The sequence below is a fragment of the Chanos chanos genome, chromosome 7 (genome assembly GCF_902362185.1).
Source record: "Chanos chanos chromosome 7, fChaCha1.1, whole genome shotgun sequence".
NCBI classification, from domain to species: domain Eukaryota; kingdom Metazoa; phylum Chordata; class Actinopteri; order Gonorynchiformes; family Chanidae; genus Chanos; species Chanos chanos.
The window spans coordinates 31,203,469-31,222,778 of NC_044501.1; the positions used below are offsets into that span (position 1 = coordinate 31,203,469).

The window sequence follows — 19,310 nt, forward strand, 5'->3', positions numbered from 1 at the left end:
CAAGTTAATGTCTGTCGGCATCAACGTTACATTAACATGTAATGATGGAACTATTTAAAAAGGAAACAGGCCTTCATTTGACCTATTGGCTGTCATACTGACAAATTATTGAGATATGTTTCGACATGTAACTATAAAGGTATGAGGCAACTAATTAGGAAAATATCATGGATTTAACATTGCGAACGCTGAACTTTCTTTGCAAAGTAATATCAACCTAATGGACAAGCGACGGCAGCAACAGCCATTAAGAACACTTGAACACTTCTTTTTGTCAAAACAATTCATCCTTGAGTTCTTTGTCCCTTTAATCTTTATTCTTTTCAGTGCTATTCTCCTTTCCATTTTATACCACCTTACATGTGCAGTTGGTATTTCTGACTGTTCTAGTTATGCATGCGTTTATTTTTTTGGAATCTTTGTATTTAATTATGTCAGAGCCACTGAGCATGCTGGCTCTTTTTCAAGGCCACCGATTGGGGGGGGGTGGGATGCGGGCGCTGCCGTAGTGCCATGTTGCAGCACCCCAGGTGAAATTTGGGGTTAAAAGCCTTCCCAAGTGGCACAAAGACAAGCCAGAGAAACAGCAGGGACATAGGACCCAAGTCCTAAGGTACCATGTATTGGATTCAAACCAGGTTTTCTTGGCAGAAAGCCCCAGCTCGGCGAGCATGCTGGTGTATTTTACCTGGATACGGTCTGGCAGGAGGGAGAAGATCTTCTCTGTGGTGGAGCACAGGCTGGTCCAGCAGCCCTGGGGAGGACTGGGGAGGGCCATGGCCTTGGCCAGGCCACGGAGGACGGACTGACAGAGGGGGAGGCGCTGGCCGCGGGTGTCTGGGTTAAACTGCTGCACGGCTAGGCTTTCCACATACACCTGCAGCTTGTCATCAGCAACATGCTTCATCCATGTACCCAAACATTCGTACAGGTGAGCCTTGGTCCGTGACTAGTGGGGGAGAGAGGAGAGAGAGAGGGAGAGGGAGAGGGAGAGGGAGAGAGAGAGAGAGAGGGAGAGAGGGAGAGAGAGAGAGAGAGAGAGAGAGAGAGAGGGAGAGAGAAGAGGACATCAGGACAAGAGAGGTTTTCATTCGCCATTCATCAGAAACTGTAACATCAAGGGACAGTAGGACTCTGCTTTTGTGTAAAACAAGACTTCAAATCAGCGTAGTGCTTTAACCCCACCCAGCTGAAGAAAATGTTCAAAGTTGAATTAAAATGATGTGTAAAAAAAAAAAAAAAAAAAGGTGAACCAGAGAAATCTGGAGATGGGATAATCTGGTATGAAACAAATACACTGGAGGACTCACGCTCAGACTGTGGACCAGTGGGGGGGCGAGCCACACGCCCAAAAACAGCGAGGCACTCTGGGATGACTGGGCCTGGGTGGCGGCCAGCTCGACACAGTGGTGCTGCACCTCCTCGCCTGAGGGAGGACGGATTGAATACAAACAGTTTCAAATTGATGATTCTAACAAACTTCCACTTTCAGTGCCTTACCGTAAACTGTAACCGAAGATGTCCTCATTATTAAATCCTTTCAATATGTTTTATTTGTAATACAATCTCTCCTGTTTCTTTTTGTTTTGTTTTGTTTTTCCCTGATTAATATATCCATTCACTTCTTCACACAGAAGGAGTCTAAAAGAATGGAGAAGGTTAGAGTCATTACCAAAATTGAGTCTCATTAGAGGAGAGAGGATGGCACTCCAGTTGACAGGAGGATACTGGAAGTTTCCGCCCACAGTTGCCAGTGGTCCTAGAACTGCTTTCACCAAACTGGGGTGGGTAAACTCAGGCCCTGTGGACAAGCAGTACACCACAGAATATTACTTTAATGCTATGATGTCTTATGCCCACGAGAACTGACTCTGGGTCAGTGTTAGTGCTTTGTTCACAGGTATTTTGCCCAAAAATGACAAGAGACACACTGCTCTGTAACAGAGCTAGGAAGGTAGGGTACAAGACCAGTTAAAGAGATGATGATGTCAAGAGACAACAGGGTCATCAGTGTCTGAACACGTGAACACCCGTGTTCTGAGCCGGTACCTTTCCTTCCAGCTTCGGTGATGTAATCAACAATGGCTCTGATGACACTCCGTTCGGGCAGGTAACTGAAGTCCTGAGGCACTGTGTGGGCGAATGATAAGAGTGTTTCGCAAAATCCACGAATGAGCAACTCCCTGCCGTCGATATCATCGCAACGAGGGTTAGAACTCAAAACCTGTTGGTTCGAACCGACGGAGCTGCTCGTCGGGGAACACGGTTTTAAAGGGCGGCCTTACCTGCAGTCCTGCTGTGGCTACTGGACATGTGCGCCAAATGCAGGTGCCCAACTAGGCAAGCACCGTTCGACTGAAGCCCTATCGTTCCCGAAAAAGTGATGACCTGAAGAGGAAGAACAGATGGACGACGGGAGAGAGAGAAACAGCGTTTTAATAGAATACATACCATCGCGGTTTGCTCTAAACTGGAAAGTTTCCAGACAAATTTTGTTTTGAACCGGAAAATTTGCAGGAGGAGTGAGGTATAAATGATTGATATAGATTACATGTAATGGTGTGGTGTGAAATGGTGTGTCTCTTTATCGAAACAGGTGTGTGGGTGAGGAGGTCTGATTATAAGCACTTGTCTGGTACCTGCGTAATGGCTCTGATGACTTCATTCAGCCGAGACTGCTGCTGGGACGACTGTTCTGACTCGCTCTTCAGCTGTGGAAAAGAAAAAAAAAAAGGCTCTTAAATCAGACCGCTTCTTCTAACAGCCTCAAACAAATCATATGCGTGTTTTACATGTTTCTCGTAGAAAATGACCCTAGTAGTCAAAATGTGTTACTGGTGAAATACATTTGGGAGTTTAATTTGTAGACATTTCCCCCATCTCTCGTGTTTTAAAAGTGACTCAACATTGAAGTGGGGAAAGTCAAAAGATACTGTTGGACTCTTATTGTTAAGTTAGCTCAACAGCGCAGTCATGTGGTTAAATCTGGAAAACACAGTGCAGACGATTTAATTATTATTTTGGAAAGAGGTGACCCAAATCCACCAAAAGACAGCTCTACTAGATAGAACTGTCTATATAGAACATATAGGACATGTATACATAGCCTACCTAACGAACATATATATGCTTCTTTTACATAGATATGAGGGAGGATTAAGTGAAGACACAATTAAATGGAGTTAGTCCAGGCCAGCGAAAGCTTACAAATTACGCTAGGCAGCTCCCTTGAGGTGAATGTGAGGTGATGGATTGACTGAGGCATTTATATGCCCCGCTAAGCTTCACAAAACATCTCAATATCAGATGTCCTATTCAGATTAATATAAAATAACGAATAAACATAAAAGAATAAACTCAATCGAAGCTCCTCTCCGGCCACACTCCAGCCTCCAATCAAAACCAGTGCTGCTAGCTCTGAATACACCCTACAGGCACCGAAAAATTCATCCAGCCCACCAGTATCTGCTCTAGTGTTTCAACTTGAGTGTTCCTAACGATTTTAACTTCTGTATTGTACAAGGGCCAACAGTTTTGGCAAGTCATTTTTAAATTTTTTTTTTTTTTTACATGGTTGGTCGTATGTCAATGCTTTGACTGACTGCAATAGGACACAATTACTAGTTGTTAATTGCTATAATTACAATAATGATTACTATCAGTTATTATTAACTTAGCCAGGACGAGTTAGATCCCTTCTGTAAGATGACATTGCGAACTACGCAGTGCAGTCTGCTTTTGGTGTTAGATTGTCAACATTGTTGTATGCAACTCACAGCTACACAACAGCACTTAGAACTACACCGGGACTGTCTGTTGTCTCATGTCAGCTTTACTGTTCATGTATTGTATGTATTCATTATGTCAGTCACTTTGGATGAAGGCATCTGAGAAATGAATACATGTAAAAGTAATACATGTCTTTTCCAGCCAACTGGGAAAAATAAGACAACACCTGTAATTCAAGATGATTACATAAAGTACTGAATTGATACACCAAATACAACACTGTTTAGTTAAGTACATCGGGAAAAGTAAATTTTCTACGTTTTTCCTCAATGTATCAATTTTCTCCACCTTCTCCACCACCTTCTTGAATGAGAGGCCTCAAAATTTGCGTTTAAGTATTTTATTTAAAATAATCAAGACTATGATGGATGAAAATGTATTTTAAAACACCTGTATTTTTCCAACCATTTAAAATGCCTTAAACACACGTTTGAGCGACCATTCAGGGGCAGCAGCTCTGCAATCAAGAGAAATCCAGAAGGATCCAATTCAGCTAAGAGTGAGAGAGAGAGAGAGAGGGAGAGAGAGAGAGAGAGAGAGAGAGAGACAGAGAGAGAAAACAACCCTGCCTAACCACTATTGTCGAGTCTCGCCGTTTCCTTGGAGACACTTCCTGGCTGCCTTCCAAATGCGGTGGCATTTGCATTTAAATGGACGAGACGGGGGTGGGTGGGGTGAAGGAGGCGGGATAATGACTGGTGCCCACCGTTCCAGTGGCAAGAGGGAGGGGTGGGCAGTGATGGATGTAATTTGCCACACAAAGCCTCCGCTGGCACAGGTGTGGGGTGATGGCAGGGCAATGCCCACAAGAGACTGGCATTTCCATGGCATCAGCCCAAGAACTTTAGACTTACCAATAATGGCTCAGTGGTGTGGGCTAATTAGCAGGTAGTCAGCTGATGCTTAATGCCAGACTTTTAGTCAAGCTATTTGAAGCCTATTCATTCCTACCCCTCTCTTTAGCAAGTCAGTCAAATGAAGAGCAGCTTTCAATGACCTAGGATCCATAAATATTGTATGTTTCAGTCATGAAGACCTAATTTTTCTAAACAGCATCTTTAACAGTGATAGTTATTTATGATCTCCAAACTCAATGACCCAACGATATTCAGGCTCACTGCACGGATGCTGAATGGAACGATACAGCTATAGCAATTTAATTTGTATTCATTAATTCTTACAAAGAATTCATCTAAGTCGTTCTGCAAAATAGAGCTTCTAGTCGGATTCCATAAATGTTGGAAATTATTTCGAAAACAAGCACAGAGAAGTTTGAGTGTATGCAACCATGTGATCCCATTGACTTGCCTGAATAAGAGCACTTTCAGATCCCACCAGCGCGATTAGACCATTGAGTGCAGCTAACCTCTGCATGGTAGGGCAGCCCTAAAAGAAGGGAAGAAAGGAAAAAAAAAAAGAAGGAAAGAGAGAGAGAAAAAAATGTGAGATAGATAGAGAGAAAAAAACAGATTTTAGAACTGACAACATTCCACACTTGAAACCATATGTGCAAAGAAAAGACAGGCAGTGCGATTGTGACGCTCTGCAAGATGCACCTCTGCCAAAAGTATTTTGGTCCAAGCAGCCAACAGACGTGGGTAAAGGTCTTCTGCTTTGCCATGGCCACAGGAGGACAGACCGTGGATGATTAGTCCAAGAGCCAAGGCAAAACCTGGAGTCTGCAGAGTACACATGGAAAATTAATGGTGTTACTTGTATTCTGAGCTAATTTGCAAAACACGTTTGCAATATTTTACAGGGAAAGAGTCTTAAATGTTAAGTCACTATCTGACCACTTTTTCATGTGTCAAGTTTAAGCCCCCTGAGAAATGAACTCAAGTGAGATCATTCCAGTCAAGGAGTGATATCTGGCTGCTAATAACCTGTTTACCATGTAATTCTGTGAAATTGGGGTGGTAACAAGCAAATACGCCACTATATCTGGTGGTTTCCCAGACGGCTTGGGAAATCCCGCTGGGCTGTGTTAGCGGGGGGCGTTTAAATGGAGGATTAGCATGATTAGCAGGGTTATTACAGTAATCCCTGTCACAGCGCTAACCTAAATGAGGCTTACGCACTGATCGGGCTCTCAGCATGTCAAAAAGCCTTTTTTAATAACCAGAAGAAGAGACGTATTCGCTGATGAGAGATAAGATATGTGTGTTGTTTGAAATGATGCATGTCAGATACTTCCCACCCCGGCATCCACAATACACTTGGCCAATATTGAGATGCGAGGGATTGTACAGAGTACGCTGGCAAGGTTACAACAAATGTTAACCTGCTAAAATATTTCTTAACGGTTGTTGGCTCGAAGCCTTTTCAAGGCAGGGCAACAACACAAGGTCTCAGAATGTGTCAAAAGATCAAAGGAAGTGAGTCAACCTCAAATCCGAGCCAGGTTTCACCAGAAGTTCTTTCGTTACTTGTTTATGGAATGGAAGCCAAAGCTAATGACAGTTTTGGCCTCATTACCACTGACAGAAGCACAAAAGAAAGACTGCCGAGCAGTAAAAAGAAGCTTTAGGTGAAAACTTTATTGACGATTATGGGATGGAAGGGATGGCGAGTTGCAGCCATCTCGCAGACATCTGTGCAGACCCAATAAGCGTCTGCCGTTTGTGAAAGGACGACAAGAAGCCGAACAACAGAAAGGTGAGCGAAAGCTCGAAGAGGAAGTTTCCATGGCAGCCCGGCTTAACAACACCATTGCTGGGTTTACATGCTATTCAGAGATTACAAATACTTGCTGAGATCCAGCATATTGCTGATGACGCAGGCACATACCCAGGTGCTTTTAATGGCTTGGGAAGGCTTGTTAGAAAATGGAAAATAAAGCTTTGCTGACTCTTACGTTCTCTCCATTCTATGGTGGATCAGCAGCAATCATAGGGAATGCTAAAAAGAAGCTCAGCAGAATAGAGGAGATGGGTGTTATAACCCACAGAGGAAGAACCCACAGAGGTGGTCTGAAGGTATGGCTCCTATGATGAAGCCCAGTGGGGTAAGGCGACCTTACCGAGCTAAATAAATGTCTGCAGAGAGAAACATGTTCTGTCAACTGCTGGCAAGACGCCGGGGAACTCAGAGGGAGCCAAACTGGCCATCAAACCGGATCCCACCTCTGGGTTTTGGAAAGTATTGTTCCAGTAAAACCTTTCACCACCTCCATTACACCATGTTTGCCTGACCGGAGAGAGAGCTGACTCACGACCTGCTGAAAAATGACAACAGCTGGACATCGATTGCACAGCTGCACAGAACCTTCCGAGAGACAAACACGGAACGTAATTTTCCAGTGTTGCTGGCACAAAATAGTTTGGCTCGTCAAGTGATTGTATCAGCGAAGTGGGCTGATACTGCTCTTCCTAATGCTTTGTCCTGAGGCTTGCTGTCGTAGGAACCTGTCTCAGTAGAGACTGATTTTGTCTCCACATCTCAGGGTCTCACCACAATGGAAATCAGGAATGCACATGTTAAAAAAGGATCTGGCAGTGACTTTGGCATACAAACGCCCAAGTAGTTTTTCGAACAGTCTGGAATGTACCGTAGGAACAACCCATGGAACCTATGGCCAAAGCCTCAGATATTTTCCTGTCCAAGATTCTCAGATTTACTCTGAATTGCTCAGATTCGTTGTCAGTATTATTCATGTGTGTGAAAACAATCTGGTCGCTGTTGCTGCTTTATCCATAGCGTCGCTATTCGCCATAGTGACAAAAGCTCAACAAGACAATGAGCGTGGACTGAACATTGACCGTAGAGCACGAAGCCTACCAGCAACACAAAAGTTTTAACAGATTCAGAGCAATGTACATAGATGTGCTCAGCCAAGATATTTCAGAGGAAAGCTCGAGGAAGGCTAATCAGAGCATGTCAGGCTGGTTCCCGGGCCATTCTGGCCATCTCCCACTCCGGTTTGAGAGAGCAGCTCTGCATTCAGCAGATGGATTATTCATCAAAGTTGGGAGGCTTCTGAAACCATCCGACAAGGCCACTGGGACGCTAATGTTTGGCAAGGGTGCATGAATCTGTAGAGCTTCATATGATTCATCTGGTTTTGTGACACAACAGACAGCCTAGAACCACTTCTCATCACAGACTTATGTAGTACACCTTGGAAGAAGGTTGGGGCCGACCTATTCCAATGAAAGCAGCAAAGCTACTTTGTAGTCCTTGATTACTTCTCAAGATACGCCGAGGAGAAGATACTCGGTTACTTCAAAAGCGACTATGGAGTGACTCAAGGCAATTTTTGTCACATGGGAGTTCCAGGAACTCTAATCAGTGACGATGACACGAATTTCTCTTCACTTGAATTCACTCAGCTTGCAAAAGACTTTGATTTGGCTCACGTGACAAGCGGTGTAAGGTTTTCATGCTGGAATGGGGAAGCTGAGAGGGTTGTTAAAACTTGAGTAACTCCTTGGAGGACTTCCTCAAAGCTACTCCACTGACACATGAGGTTTGATCAACACAGCTGACGATGGGAAAGGGAATCAGGACATCTGTTCCCACACCAACCAGCCACTCAGCTGGAGTCAACAATGTCCTCTGTTTCACTAAGAAAGACACTGTACTGAAAGACAAACAACATGAAAAGTACAGAAAACAAAGAACAACTCCACCGCTGCAATTGGAGCCAGGTCAAAGATTTAGGACAAAGCATGCAAAAACAGGGGGAACGGTGGTGGGTCCCCCAGCCACAAAAAAGGTCATGTGAGGTGGAACACTGAGTGAAACAGTTTTCTCCAATCGTTTTCATCTCTGAGTGGTTCTGCTTCATCTGGCTCCGAGACTGTTTCAAGGTCAGTGAGGTTATATAAGCCCCGAGGGAGACCAAAGCAAAAATGAGAACCAAACTGGACCATGATGGAAAACGGATTTATTGTGTTCTGTACAAAGAGAAGTTAATGACCATAACATTACATTACCTGTAAAGCTGTTTAGTGACATTGGACGAAATATTAATATTAAATATTAATTAATTAAGTTCTGATGTGTGATTATATAACATAAATGAGTAAACCCTCAGCTAAAACGAGGGGAGGTGGTGGTACTCAAAAGGCATTAAGCTTACACTGAGATAAGAGAGACTGTGGAGGGAATGGTTAAAATAAAGGCCAAGCTGTTAAATTATTTCCCGATGGTTGCTGGCTTGAAATGTGTTCAAGATACGGCAGCCTTACGTTCTGTAAACACAATCTCAGTAGTGCTTTTCTGGTACTAAAAGTACTAAAAGCCGGATATTGTAATTTAGTACTTTTATCTTTATGGTTCATAAAAAGTTTTACTTGTTCACATTACATCAGCCAAAAACTATAACGACAGACACTTCTTGATGGTTAAGAGAGGTTTCGTCTACGTTTGATGAACGTCGCGGGAATGTAAGACTCACCTGCTGGCTCTCTTCTGTCATGGCGCGCAGTGTATTCATGATCTCCTCAGCTTTACTGGCGTCAGAGATACCAGCGCTGAAGCTTGACACTCCTACACAGGCCACTGAATAAGCAAGTACCTACAGAGGGTAGGATCAGTTTGTCTGATGTCGTTTATCTGATCAGTCATTCTGACTGATCAGATAAACGACATCAGATGGCTTCAGGAAAACGGCAATTGTTATCACTTCACTATGACATAGTTACCACTCGCAAAATGAATATAACAGCCGATGTTTTATAACTAATTTCTTGTCATTTCTAAGAACACATATGAGAATGTGTTCACTTCATAAAGTTTAAAATCTCTCAAACAAAAAAAAAAACCTGTTTATTCCAAAATTTACTGCAGTTTTTAAACTGCTATTATTTTATTTTTTCTTAATTTCAGATGGCTAATTCTCTCCGACTGCGGCGCTGAGAGGATGTCGCGGTTAAAACGACTTGCCTCCTGCAGCATGCGTCCCATGTTGCTGCTCTCCTGCAGGGCCTTTAACAGCCTGTCCTGGGTGAGGGCCACACGACCGCGATGCGCCACCTGACTGCTGGAGCTCAGAGAGCTCAAAACAAGGCCTACAGCCAGCACGCAGCCAGCACTGAGGGACAGAGAGGTTACGCGCATTCACCACTAGCATTCTTACCGCTGTATCAACAGTACAAGTAACGTTAAGGTCTGAGCTAACAGGGAAATGGCAGAGCTGAAGAAAAAATATTTAGCATTGGGGGGGAAAAACACCAGCACTTAAGATGCCAATGTTAAAGATAACTTTTAGCACTGACATTTATGTAGTCTATGTAGTTAATCTATATTTAATACAATATATAGTCAGTAAGTGCTAAATGCCTGACTGAAAGTCTGAAATGTCAAATCTGAGAGTTCTATATTGAGAGATAGGAGTAGGAAAAATGTAAGAACTTCAAGATAAATATTTGTGCTTGGAGAAGAAGAGTGATGTGAAAACAAAACAGACTGACTTGTACTCCAGATTGGGGTTGAAGCAACAGGCTTCCAGAGAATCCAGAGGTCCCGTAAGGAGCTCGTCAGTTGTTTGTCCAGAAATGTCACTGTGTACAGAACGAGGAAGGAAAAGAATCGATTGGATGGGTTGAGACACCTGAGAAGGTGACCTCAGCAAGTTCTGTTTAAGTACAGGGCGGTGAATTTCTACCGCAGGCAATGTGGTAACACTCAGAGAAGCAGACTCTGTTTGGTATTTTAAAAAGAGCTGAGAAAACAATTTGTGTGTGCGTGTGTGGTAAGCTACACCACAATGACCTGAAGAGAGTAATGCTTCATACGCAGAGACATGGAAGACTATGAGAACGAGACTATGGAATACATAAAAAAGGAAAAAAATCAAACAGAACCAGCTACCCTGTCTACGTTTCAATAATAATATAATATAATATTATATTATTATATTATATAATAATACTTTATATAAAACCGCTAACAAATCAGTCCAAAGACGTTATTCTTTTTCTCTGTTGTCTACAGCAGTGGGCGCCTGGCCAATGGAGAAGTTACCTGACTCTCTCTTCATGCAAGGCGGATAGAAACATGCCCAGGGCCAGGCCTGTGTGGAACTGCACCGCCTGGGACTCGTCCGCCCCCCGTGAACCCGGCAGACCCATCCCCAATATGTCCAAGATAGCGAGTACGCTGTCCCTGTGGGAGGTGACCAGCACGGGAACAAGCAGCGACAGGCCCAGAGCGGCACAGGAGCGGGCGATAACGCTGGCGGTATTCCCTCCAGAGTAGGAACGCTGCAGAGATAAGAAACACATTCCCAAATGCTTCACAGTATTGCTCATTCTTGACGTAAAAACCACATACCACATACTAAAAACGATCCACTATCTCCTCTGACATTCAAGTTCGGGTTCTATAACTACAGCTTCTGCAGAAAGTTACAATCAGTAGACTAAAATGCTTTAAAAAAAAAAACATACAGCGTATGGATCTGAAGCACTTCTTACAGTAAGTTACTCAGTTTGAGAAGCTGATGTGAAAACTCACATGAAGGAACCAGGGGAAGACCTGGCCTTTGGCACGATAACTGGTGCTCACGATGCACAGCAGAGTGTCAATCACCATGGACAGCCAATGAGCTGTCGGAAGGATCTCTGGGCCAACCTTTATGTAAAATAAGTTATAAAATAATATACATTAATTCATTAATAGTCTGCGCATTAGGTATTGGGCATTGTAGGTATTGGTATTGGGTATTGTTTTTCTGGGCTTCATGAGAAAACTGTGAGGGCAACTACCTCAAGCCCTTCCTCAGCTTCTGTTGGAAGACTGCTCTCGTACTTGGTCAGGACTGCTGCTAGGCCAGTTAGAGCCAAAATGGAGTTTCCCTGAACCACAGAACTGTCTCTGTTAATAAAAAGATACCATCAATTAACAGGCCAACAAGGTTTCAAAAATAAGACCATTATCAGTCCACTGAGGCATTAATCTCTCAGATCAATCTCTCAGATTCGCTAAACCAGACAATTTTACAACCAGACTGTCCAAGGAACTTTTTTTTTTCTTTTCTTTTTCAGAATAATGGTCATACGAAATTAATTAAGCCAAAGGATAGACTCAGAACTCGAGTTGAGTGAGATATCTGGAATCAATGAATAAATCACATTATCCTTTCCAGAACAGTCAAGCGTATCAGAGACTGAATGGTAATCTCTAGCCGCACAACAGAGATGATCCGACAGATATTCCTTTCACCGAGTCGATCGTGGTGCCTTGTAACTGATTTTTATCAGACAATAACCGTTTTAGCCTTCTGGCAACTGACAGCAGTTCCCACAAGAATGTGTCTGCAAATACTCCTGAGATATATACACCAGGACCAATTTTTTTTTCTCTTATTAGTCTGATTCCAATCTCATAAAGTGAGTGGATTTGGTCTGATGCTTTTGATTCAACTCTCTCCAAGAGTGTTTCAAAATGTTTAATTTAAAATGATGTAAGATGAATCAGCAGTAAATTCCGAGATCCTGAGGAGAAAGGAGGATGAAGAGGAGAAGACAAAGTGGAGGTCATAAGACGTAATAAATGGGAATGGGAATGAGGGGATGGAGAAGACATAATAAATGGGAATGAGGGGATGAGGGGATGGAGAAGACAGCTGAACAATATCACTCACTTTGCTGCAGACCTGATAACATCAGTTAGCTGGTCCCTGACCCTGAGAGAGAGAGAGACAGAGAGACAGAGAGAGAGAGAGAGAGAGAGAGAGTGAGCAAAAGAGAGAGAGAGAGAGAGAGAGAGAGAGAGACAAACAGAGAGATAATTTATTGTGCTGTGCAGTCAAAAAGGAGAACCTTTCATCTCCTCAGGCCATGATTTAAGAGCTCAGGTAACACACGCACCACACACACACACACACACACACACACACACACACACGCTTCTCGGTAAGACAATCTCTGACCCTACAACCCCAATGTCCTCATACATCCAAACTCCAAACCTTGCCCAGGGGCTCTCTGACAGCTCTCTGCTCTGAAGTCTTATGGAGAGAAATGTATTAGAATTTATACGGAACCCATCAGCACAGAACCAAGGTTGTCAGCAGGATCTGGGACAAGACACAGAATCTCAGCCAGAAACTGCTTTGTTCAATCACGTTCACTCACTCTACAATGGGGGATTTCAAAGAGGATCCATACTGCTCAGTCAAACGGTTGAATCCAACAACATGATCAAAGGTGGTATGTGTGTGTGTGTGTGTGTGTGTATGTGTGTGTATGTGTGAGCTGGTAGGAGAGATGAGGAGAGGCATGCCTCAGTGTGTACAAAACAAAGGGTTGTATGTGAATGTAATGAATTTTATGTGTGTGTGTGTGTGTGTGTGTGTAAAGAGAGAGAGAGAGAGAGAGAGAGAGAGAGAGAGAGATGGGGGGGGGGGGGGGTCAAGAGTCTCAGTTTGAACAGATTCAAATGTAAACGTAGTTAGTTTTAAGCCTCAACTAGGGGAGACTTCTGTCTTTACACATTTAGGTATGAGCATGTACGTATGCATGAGTAAACATACACACACACACACACACACACACACACACACACACACACACACACTTCCCTGTACCTTCCCTCTTCTGCAAGTGATTTTTGGGGCATCTCTAAAGAGTACTATAATCACTGCTTAAAGGCCGAGATCTGTTTTCAATTATAAAGATCCAGGCCAATAAAAAGCCTCCTCAGCAGAATTTCTGACAGTGAGAGTGCTGCCCTTACGGCTCCATCACTAATTCAATACAGTCTAATCCCCATAAAGGTCACTGCTACTCGCTCTTGATATTTTTAATAAGGTAATACACGACCAAAGAGAAAGTGAACGGAGCAGGTGAGCTGGGCAAGTGAGCTTGTTTCTGACAGCTGCACAATAGCAATAGGTTGTCAGTTCAAGCCTGACACGTCGGTAAATGTGTATACGAGTAGGAAAACATGTATTGATGTCTAATGGGCAGGTACGGGTTTGTGTGTGTGTGTGTGTGTGTGCGCGTGCGCGTGTTGTGTCCCTTACATCCCAGAACAGAGTGGTGTTCTGTTGTGTAAGAGTCTGTAGGTGTGTGTGGCTGTCTGTCTCACATATAGCATATAGCATTTGCAATGTTTTAAAGATGCTTTTTTTGCACCCTGTGCTTGTGGTGCGTGTGTGTGTGTGTGTGTGTGTTATCTCACCACAGCCATGCACAGTGTTGCTTGTACTGTAGTTCCTCTGGACTCTCCTTTCCCTGCTTCTGTTGCATCTCCAGCTCTGCTCTCCGACCCTGGACAGCACAGTCACAAAAACCATGACAACAGGTTACTATGACAATTATGACGACCAATCAAAGCAGTGGTCATGACAATAAACCGATCAGTAGACATTTTAAGGAACAAAATTTCTTTACAATGCAAAAGTTCTTTCATGAAAAAAAATAATGCTCAAAAAACAAACACAGAAACTATCCGGGCATTTATTTTTTAAATATTGTTCAGAATTGCAGTCACTTCAGACATGTTGTTATGTGGCTACGTGTGCTGGCTTTTAAGCCACTGTCTGACTTCCTACCGCTTTTAAGTCAGAGAGTCAAAGTGCTCATGTTTTGAAAGCCTGTTTCACTCTAGCACTGCAGAGTACTAATGTGATTCAGTTCTGGTGTATGTTTACAATAATCTCGCATTATGTGCCCCTCTTTGAAGAGGACGTTGACAGGTCGTGTTGCGCGTGCGTGTTTGTGTGTGTGTTTGTGTGTGTGTGTGTGTGTGTGTGTGTGTGTGAGGTGTGTGTGTGTGTGAGGTGTGTGCGTGTGGGTGTGGGTGTGGGTGTGGGTGTGTGTGTGTGTGTGTGTGTGTGTGTGTGTGTGAGGTGTGTGAGTGAAATCAACAGAAGTGTGCTGACAGCCAGAGTCAGAGGTAGAACACACCTTACAGGAATCCAGAGAACCCACATAGCACGCAGATACACACATACACACACACACACACGCACACACACACAGATACACACACACACGCACACACACAAGTACCTGTAGGACGGCATGATAAGCCCGACTCATGAAGCCTCTCCAGGCCTGGGGCAGGAGGAGGGAGCGATGCCATTCAGATGGCTGAATGTTCACCTGAGAGAGAGAGAGAGAGAGAGAAACAGTCAGAGAAAGAGAAAGGGAGGAAGGGGAGAGGGAGAGAAAGAGACAGCGATTCAGACAACTGCTAGAACTGAAGCATACAATCATAGGCTCCACCAGGTGGCGTCACCAAAGCTCAAGATGAAATTTGGAATTGTTTTCTGACTAAAACCGAACCACTTTCAAAAATAAAACTGCTGGAAAACACTACTAAAACATTCAAAAGAAAGAGAATAAAACTTAACTGTGCCTCATTCAGCCAGTGAGACCAATATGTCTGTTTCTGCACTGCATGCCATTTACGGATCAGTTTTGGTCACACCCACTTTCAAATGAAGCCATTTTTTTTTTTTTTAAACAGCAGGTAACAGAAGTTATTTATAAGTGAGACAGACAATGAGGGCATCAAGAAATGAATGAGAGAATAAAGAAGGGTAGACAGGTGCAGGATGGAGGTAGAAAGGAGTATGTGAATATAAGTACCTCATGAATGAGGGCAGATATCATTTGCTGATAACTCCGCCCTCTGCTGACGAGGAAGCGGTTGATTGGTCGTCCATCTCTGTCAGTCTGCACAGGCAGATCGTAACAAAGTAGAAGGCCGGCTGAAATGGAAAGGTTGCAACTTTTTATAAGTGACTTTTTTAATTTAACTTTTAATTAACTTTTAATCAACATTTATTAACTCATGCTAATAGCCTCTGTACTTTTAAGGCAGAGATGTTTTCAGTGTTCATTAGTGTCTTAATTACTTTATGCATGAATTTAATTTGTACAAAGGTTCTTCCATCACTAATACAATTCAATTTTATTGTTTACAACCAACACTGACACAAAGCAGCTTTACAGAATACTGTGCCTGGAACCTAAATGAGCAAACCTACATCAACAGTGGCAAGAAAAAAACTCCCTTTGGCTGAAACAGGAAGAAATCTTGAGCAGAACCCAGACTCAGAAGGGGGTGCCCTTCCTCCTCTGACAGGTTTAAGTTTATGAATAGTCGTTGGGCTATTAAGTGGTATGAGAATATATAAAAATCTACAAGAACTGAAGGAAGAGTAATTCAAGGGAATCCTCTGGTCATTCCAGACTTGGTGTGGTTACTGGTTATGTTTATGTTGCTTAAAACAGCTCCACTGGTTTGTTCCACTCCACTGGCTGTAGTAGCCATGGTTCATGGTTCTAACAATTAGTCTCCTTAGAAGAAATCATTATTTTGGTTGATGCTAATGTTAGCATGCTCAGCTCCGGAAATGCATCAAATCTCAGTCAACAGATTAGTTTTAATCCAAGAACCCAATGGTGAATAAACACGATCAAAGCAGGCAAAGATTTTTGATACACTTTCACCTTTGCCTTCAAACAAACACTACATCAATGTTCACCTGAGAGAGTGAGCCAAGGACAGAGAGGGAGAGAGAGAGAAAGTGGAGAATCTGACTGGTGTAAACGAGTATAAGTCATGTGACTACAGCTAGTCATGATGACCTCTGTTTTCTGAGTATTGTTCATTTCATTCATTATTCATAAAAAAAACCTATAATATTGGCATAGTATTGTAATTAAAAAATATATATATTCATATAATTATATACATATATTAATTACAGATCATACCAATATTATTGTTTTTTATGAGTTATACTTATGAGTTATATATACTGTATATATTAGGCTTGGGCGGTATCGATTTTTTCATACCGCCATACCTTCCGGGCATTTCACAGGGGTATACGGTATATGACGGTATTTGTGTAAAAAAAAAAAATCGTAAAAGTTGAGCTGCTGGTGACAGCAGTCAGATACAGATGTCGGAGACAACTCCTTGCTGAAGAGTTAAAAAGATCACCCTTTGTTTATTTCTCATTCCTCGAACACACAACATGATCACCCCGGGGCAGGGTGACCAGATGCAAGTAAACCAAATGTGGGACAAGTTTGCGTAGGACTGTGGGACATTTTACCAACGCTGAGAGGTAACCTAAAACTCTGATATAACTATAACTATAATTATCTAACTGAATAAGAAACATTTGTACTCTGTCTTTTGGCTCATAAACACCTACACTTTGTCCTCTAGTCGATTCCACAGCACGCCAGTTAGGCCATCAATATCCCCTCCCTTGTACAAAACGATATAGAATAAAAGAAAACGAAAGCAACCTGTACAACGTGAAAAAAATAAATGCGCATATGGAATCGATATTCATCATACAGTCGTAAAATTACTAGGGCGTTTAGATAACCACTGACGGATTAACCAACGGCTGATTCTCAGGCTGTCGGTAAACCTATTGTCGCTCGCAGTGTTAGAGCAGTCATGAGATATCGCTCGGAAGCATACAATGCCAAGATGAGCGGGCTAATATAATTTTACTATTCCTCAACTGGAAAAAAGTTAAGTAAGAAAACCCAGGAATATGTCGCAGCCCATTATCTTCTAAAAGGACATTTTCCTTTCTTTGAGGCCATGATGTCGCCTGGCAGCTTTTATCTTCGTATCTACCAAGTTTGTTTGTGTGACGTAGCCGTGGAGTTCACAGGTCTGCACAGTTTGATTGAAGGCCGTCAAGCCTCTTCATGACGGCCTTCTCTGCTCATTGGATGAAAGGCAGGTTATTGGAAAAGCTTTGGTAGGTTGCATTTTTATGAGCCAGGTTGGTGATTTTGACTTAGCGTTAAATGACTGTTCAATAGAGTAGAAACTATGCTGCACCTGCATAAGCGGCTCACGTGCCGGGCGGGTAAAAGAACGCATCCGTGTGTTCTTATTTCTGTCAATTAAAAACCCAATGACCAGTGAAAAAGTGGGACATTATCTCAGTATGCAGGATGCAGGACGAAAGGTGAAAATGCTGTGCAGTCCAACACAAAGCGGGACACCTTGTCACCCTGCCTCAATACAATATCTCCGTATCACTTTTTGACGGTATAGAAAATCATACCTTCAGGATCTCTAAATACCCCGGTATGCCGTAATACCTTGATACCACCCAATCCCAATATATATATGTGTGTGTGTGTGTATGTACTTTAATGTATACTTTAAGTAGTGTTTTTAATACATATTTTAATTAAATTGCCCCATGATCACAAGTGTGATCAAAGCCACTCCATAAAAATCATAAAACTATGTCAGACAAAAAGCCTACCTGCTAGGCCAGGTTTCAGACCCGGCTGTTTGTTCTTCTCATAGGTTTTCAGCATGAAACCTGGGATGCCAGCCACAGTTTTTCCCTGGTCTGAGCGGAGGTTCCCCCCTCTCAAGGCAGAGTGGTACACTCCACGAGGCATCTGGCTCATCTCCTGCTTAACCAATGAAGTAAGGAAGCTTTCAAGTGCTGTGTGAAACAGGGGTGGGGGTGGGGGAGGGGGAAAAAGCAAGTTAGACAATAAAGTCAGTGCTGATTTTTTTTTTTTTAACTGGTGAACACTCTGTTAACTCTTACACGCAAATCTTTACTTTTCTAACAGTCCTTTCCACTCTGCTGGATCGAACTCATGCCTGAAAAACACCTTTCCATTCCGTGGTAGATTAAGCGATTCTGCACAGAGAACTGATTTGAAGGGGACAAAAAAAAAAAAACAAAAAAAAAACTGCACGCTGAGGTAACAACCTCAACATATTGAAATGTGTTACCCCTAAATAAGGTTTAGGAGAATTCAAATCCAATGAGTCTTGACAGTTGCTTACTGATGTAATTCCCATTCTAGCCAGTCCACTGCACTCCCATTCTGAGTCCTTTGAGACTGTGTGTGAGTCCCTCACTAGGACAGATTTGGCCTTGTTCAAAGTTAACCTTGCTCCGAGACGCTGACCCCCAAAGCTTCGGAGGGAACAGAAAGGGTAAAGGGGCACAACACTGGGTGTTGGTGGGGGTTAAGGGGGGGACAGAAACCGTCTCGGACGAGGATGAGTGATTCCTTTGTGAGGGGTAATTACAGTGCTGACAGAATGGGGCAGACATCGACTCCTGCTTACGCAAACTTAAGTACTTTCACACACAAATACACACTTTCATCAAATCCCAATCACGCCTCCTACTCGTCTGTTCAATACGGAGGGGGTTAAAGATATCTTTGATCCATAGAAAATAGCGTTATGTTTTTTGGTTTCCTTAGTTTGTCGAACACTTTGCATATTAAAGACCTACAGAGAATTTCATAATGACTGAATTTACATTAAAATCATCAAATTTTTCTTTAAAAAAAACCTAAAAACTGCAATTTCAGGGATGATATCATGTACAATGTAGTAGGCATGTTGGCAAACCATACATGTACCTACTTCTGACAGAAAAAAACAAACAAACAAACAAACAAAAAAATCCGTTTTCCTTACATTCTCCTTACACACATCATGTAGATGTTGCTCAAGTGGAATTACACAGGTTGGCACACGGTGAACTCCATTAGAAAATTAGCTCCAAAGTCCATCTACTCCTCCTATCTGTTTCACTT

General features: G+C 42.8%; 1 protein-coding gene across 1 annotated transcript in view; it reads right to left on the reverse strand.

Annotated features, from left to right (window-relative positions):
* Positions 1-19,310, reverse strand: part of focad (focadhesin) — a 42,629-nt gene that overhangs the window by 2,508 nt on the left and 20,811 nt on the right. The window contains exons 19-37 of the mRNA XM_030780253.1: positions 18,002-18,190; positions 15,333-15,454; positions 14,751-14,843; positions 13,918-14,006; positions 12,377-12,418; positions 11,499-11,607; positions 11,248-11,364; positions 10,756-10,994; positions 10,203-10,292; positions 9,676-9,823; positions 9,188-9,307; positions 5,346-5,468; positions 5,098-5,175; positions 2,640-2,711; positions 2,286-2,388; positions 2,050-2,130; positions 1,673-1,801; positions 1,311-1,426; positions 689-949 (exon numbers count right to left, since the gene is read on the reverse strand). Coding sequence (XP_030636113.1) covers positions 689-949; positions 1,311-1,426; positions 1,673-1,801; positions 2,050-2,130; positions 2,286-2,388; positions 2,640-2,711; positions 5,098-5,175; positions 5,346-5,468; positions 9,188-9,307; positions 9,676-9,823; positions 10,203-10,292; positions 10,756-10,994; positions 11,248-11,364; positions 11,499-11,607; positions 12,377-12,418; positions 13,918-14,006; positions 14,751-14,843; positions 15,333-15,454; positions 18,002-18,190 — 2,321 coding nt within the window. The remainder of the gene's footprint in view (positions 1-688; positions 950-1,310; positions 1,427-1,672; positions 1,802-2,049; positions 2,131-2,285; positions 2,389-2,639; positions 2,712-5,097; positions 5,176-5,345; positions 5,469-9,187; positions 9,308-9,675; positions 9,824-10,202; positions 10,293-10,755; positions 10,995-11,247; positions 11,365-11,498; positions 11,608-12,376; positions 12,419-13,917; positions 14,007-14,750; positions 14,844-15,332; positions 15,455-18,001; positions 18,191-19,310) is intronic.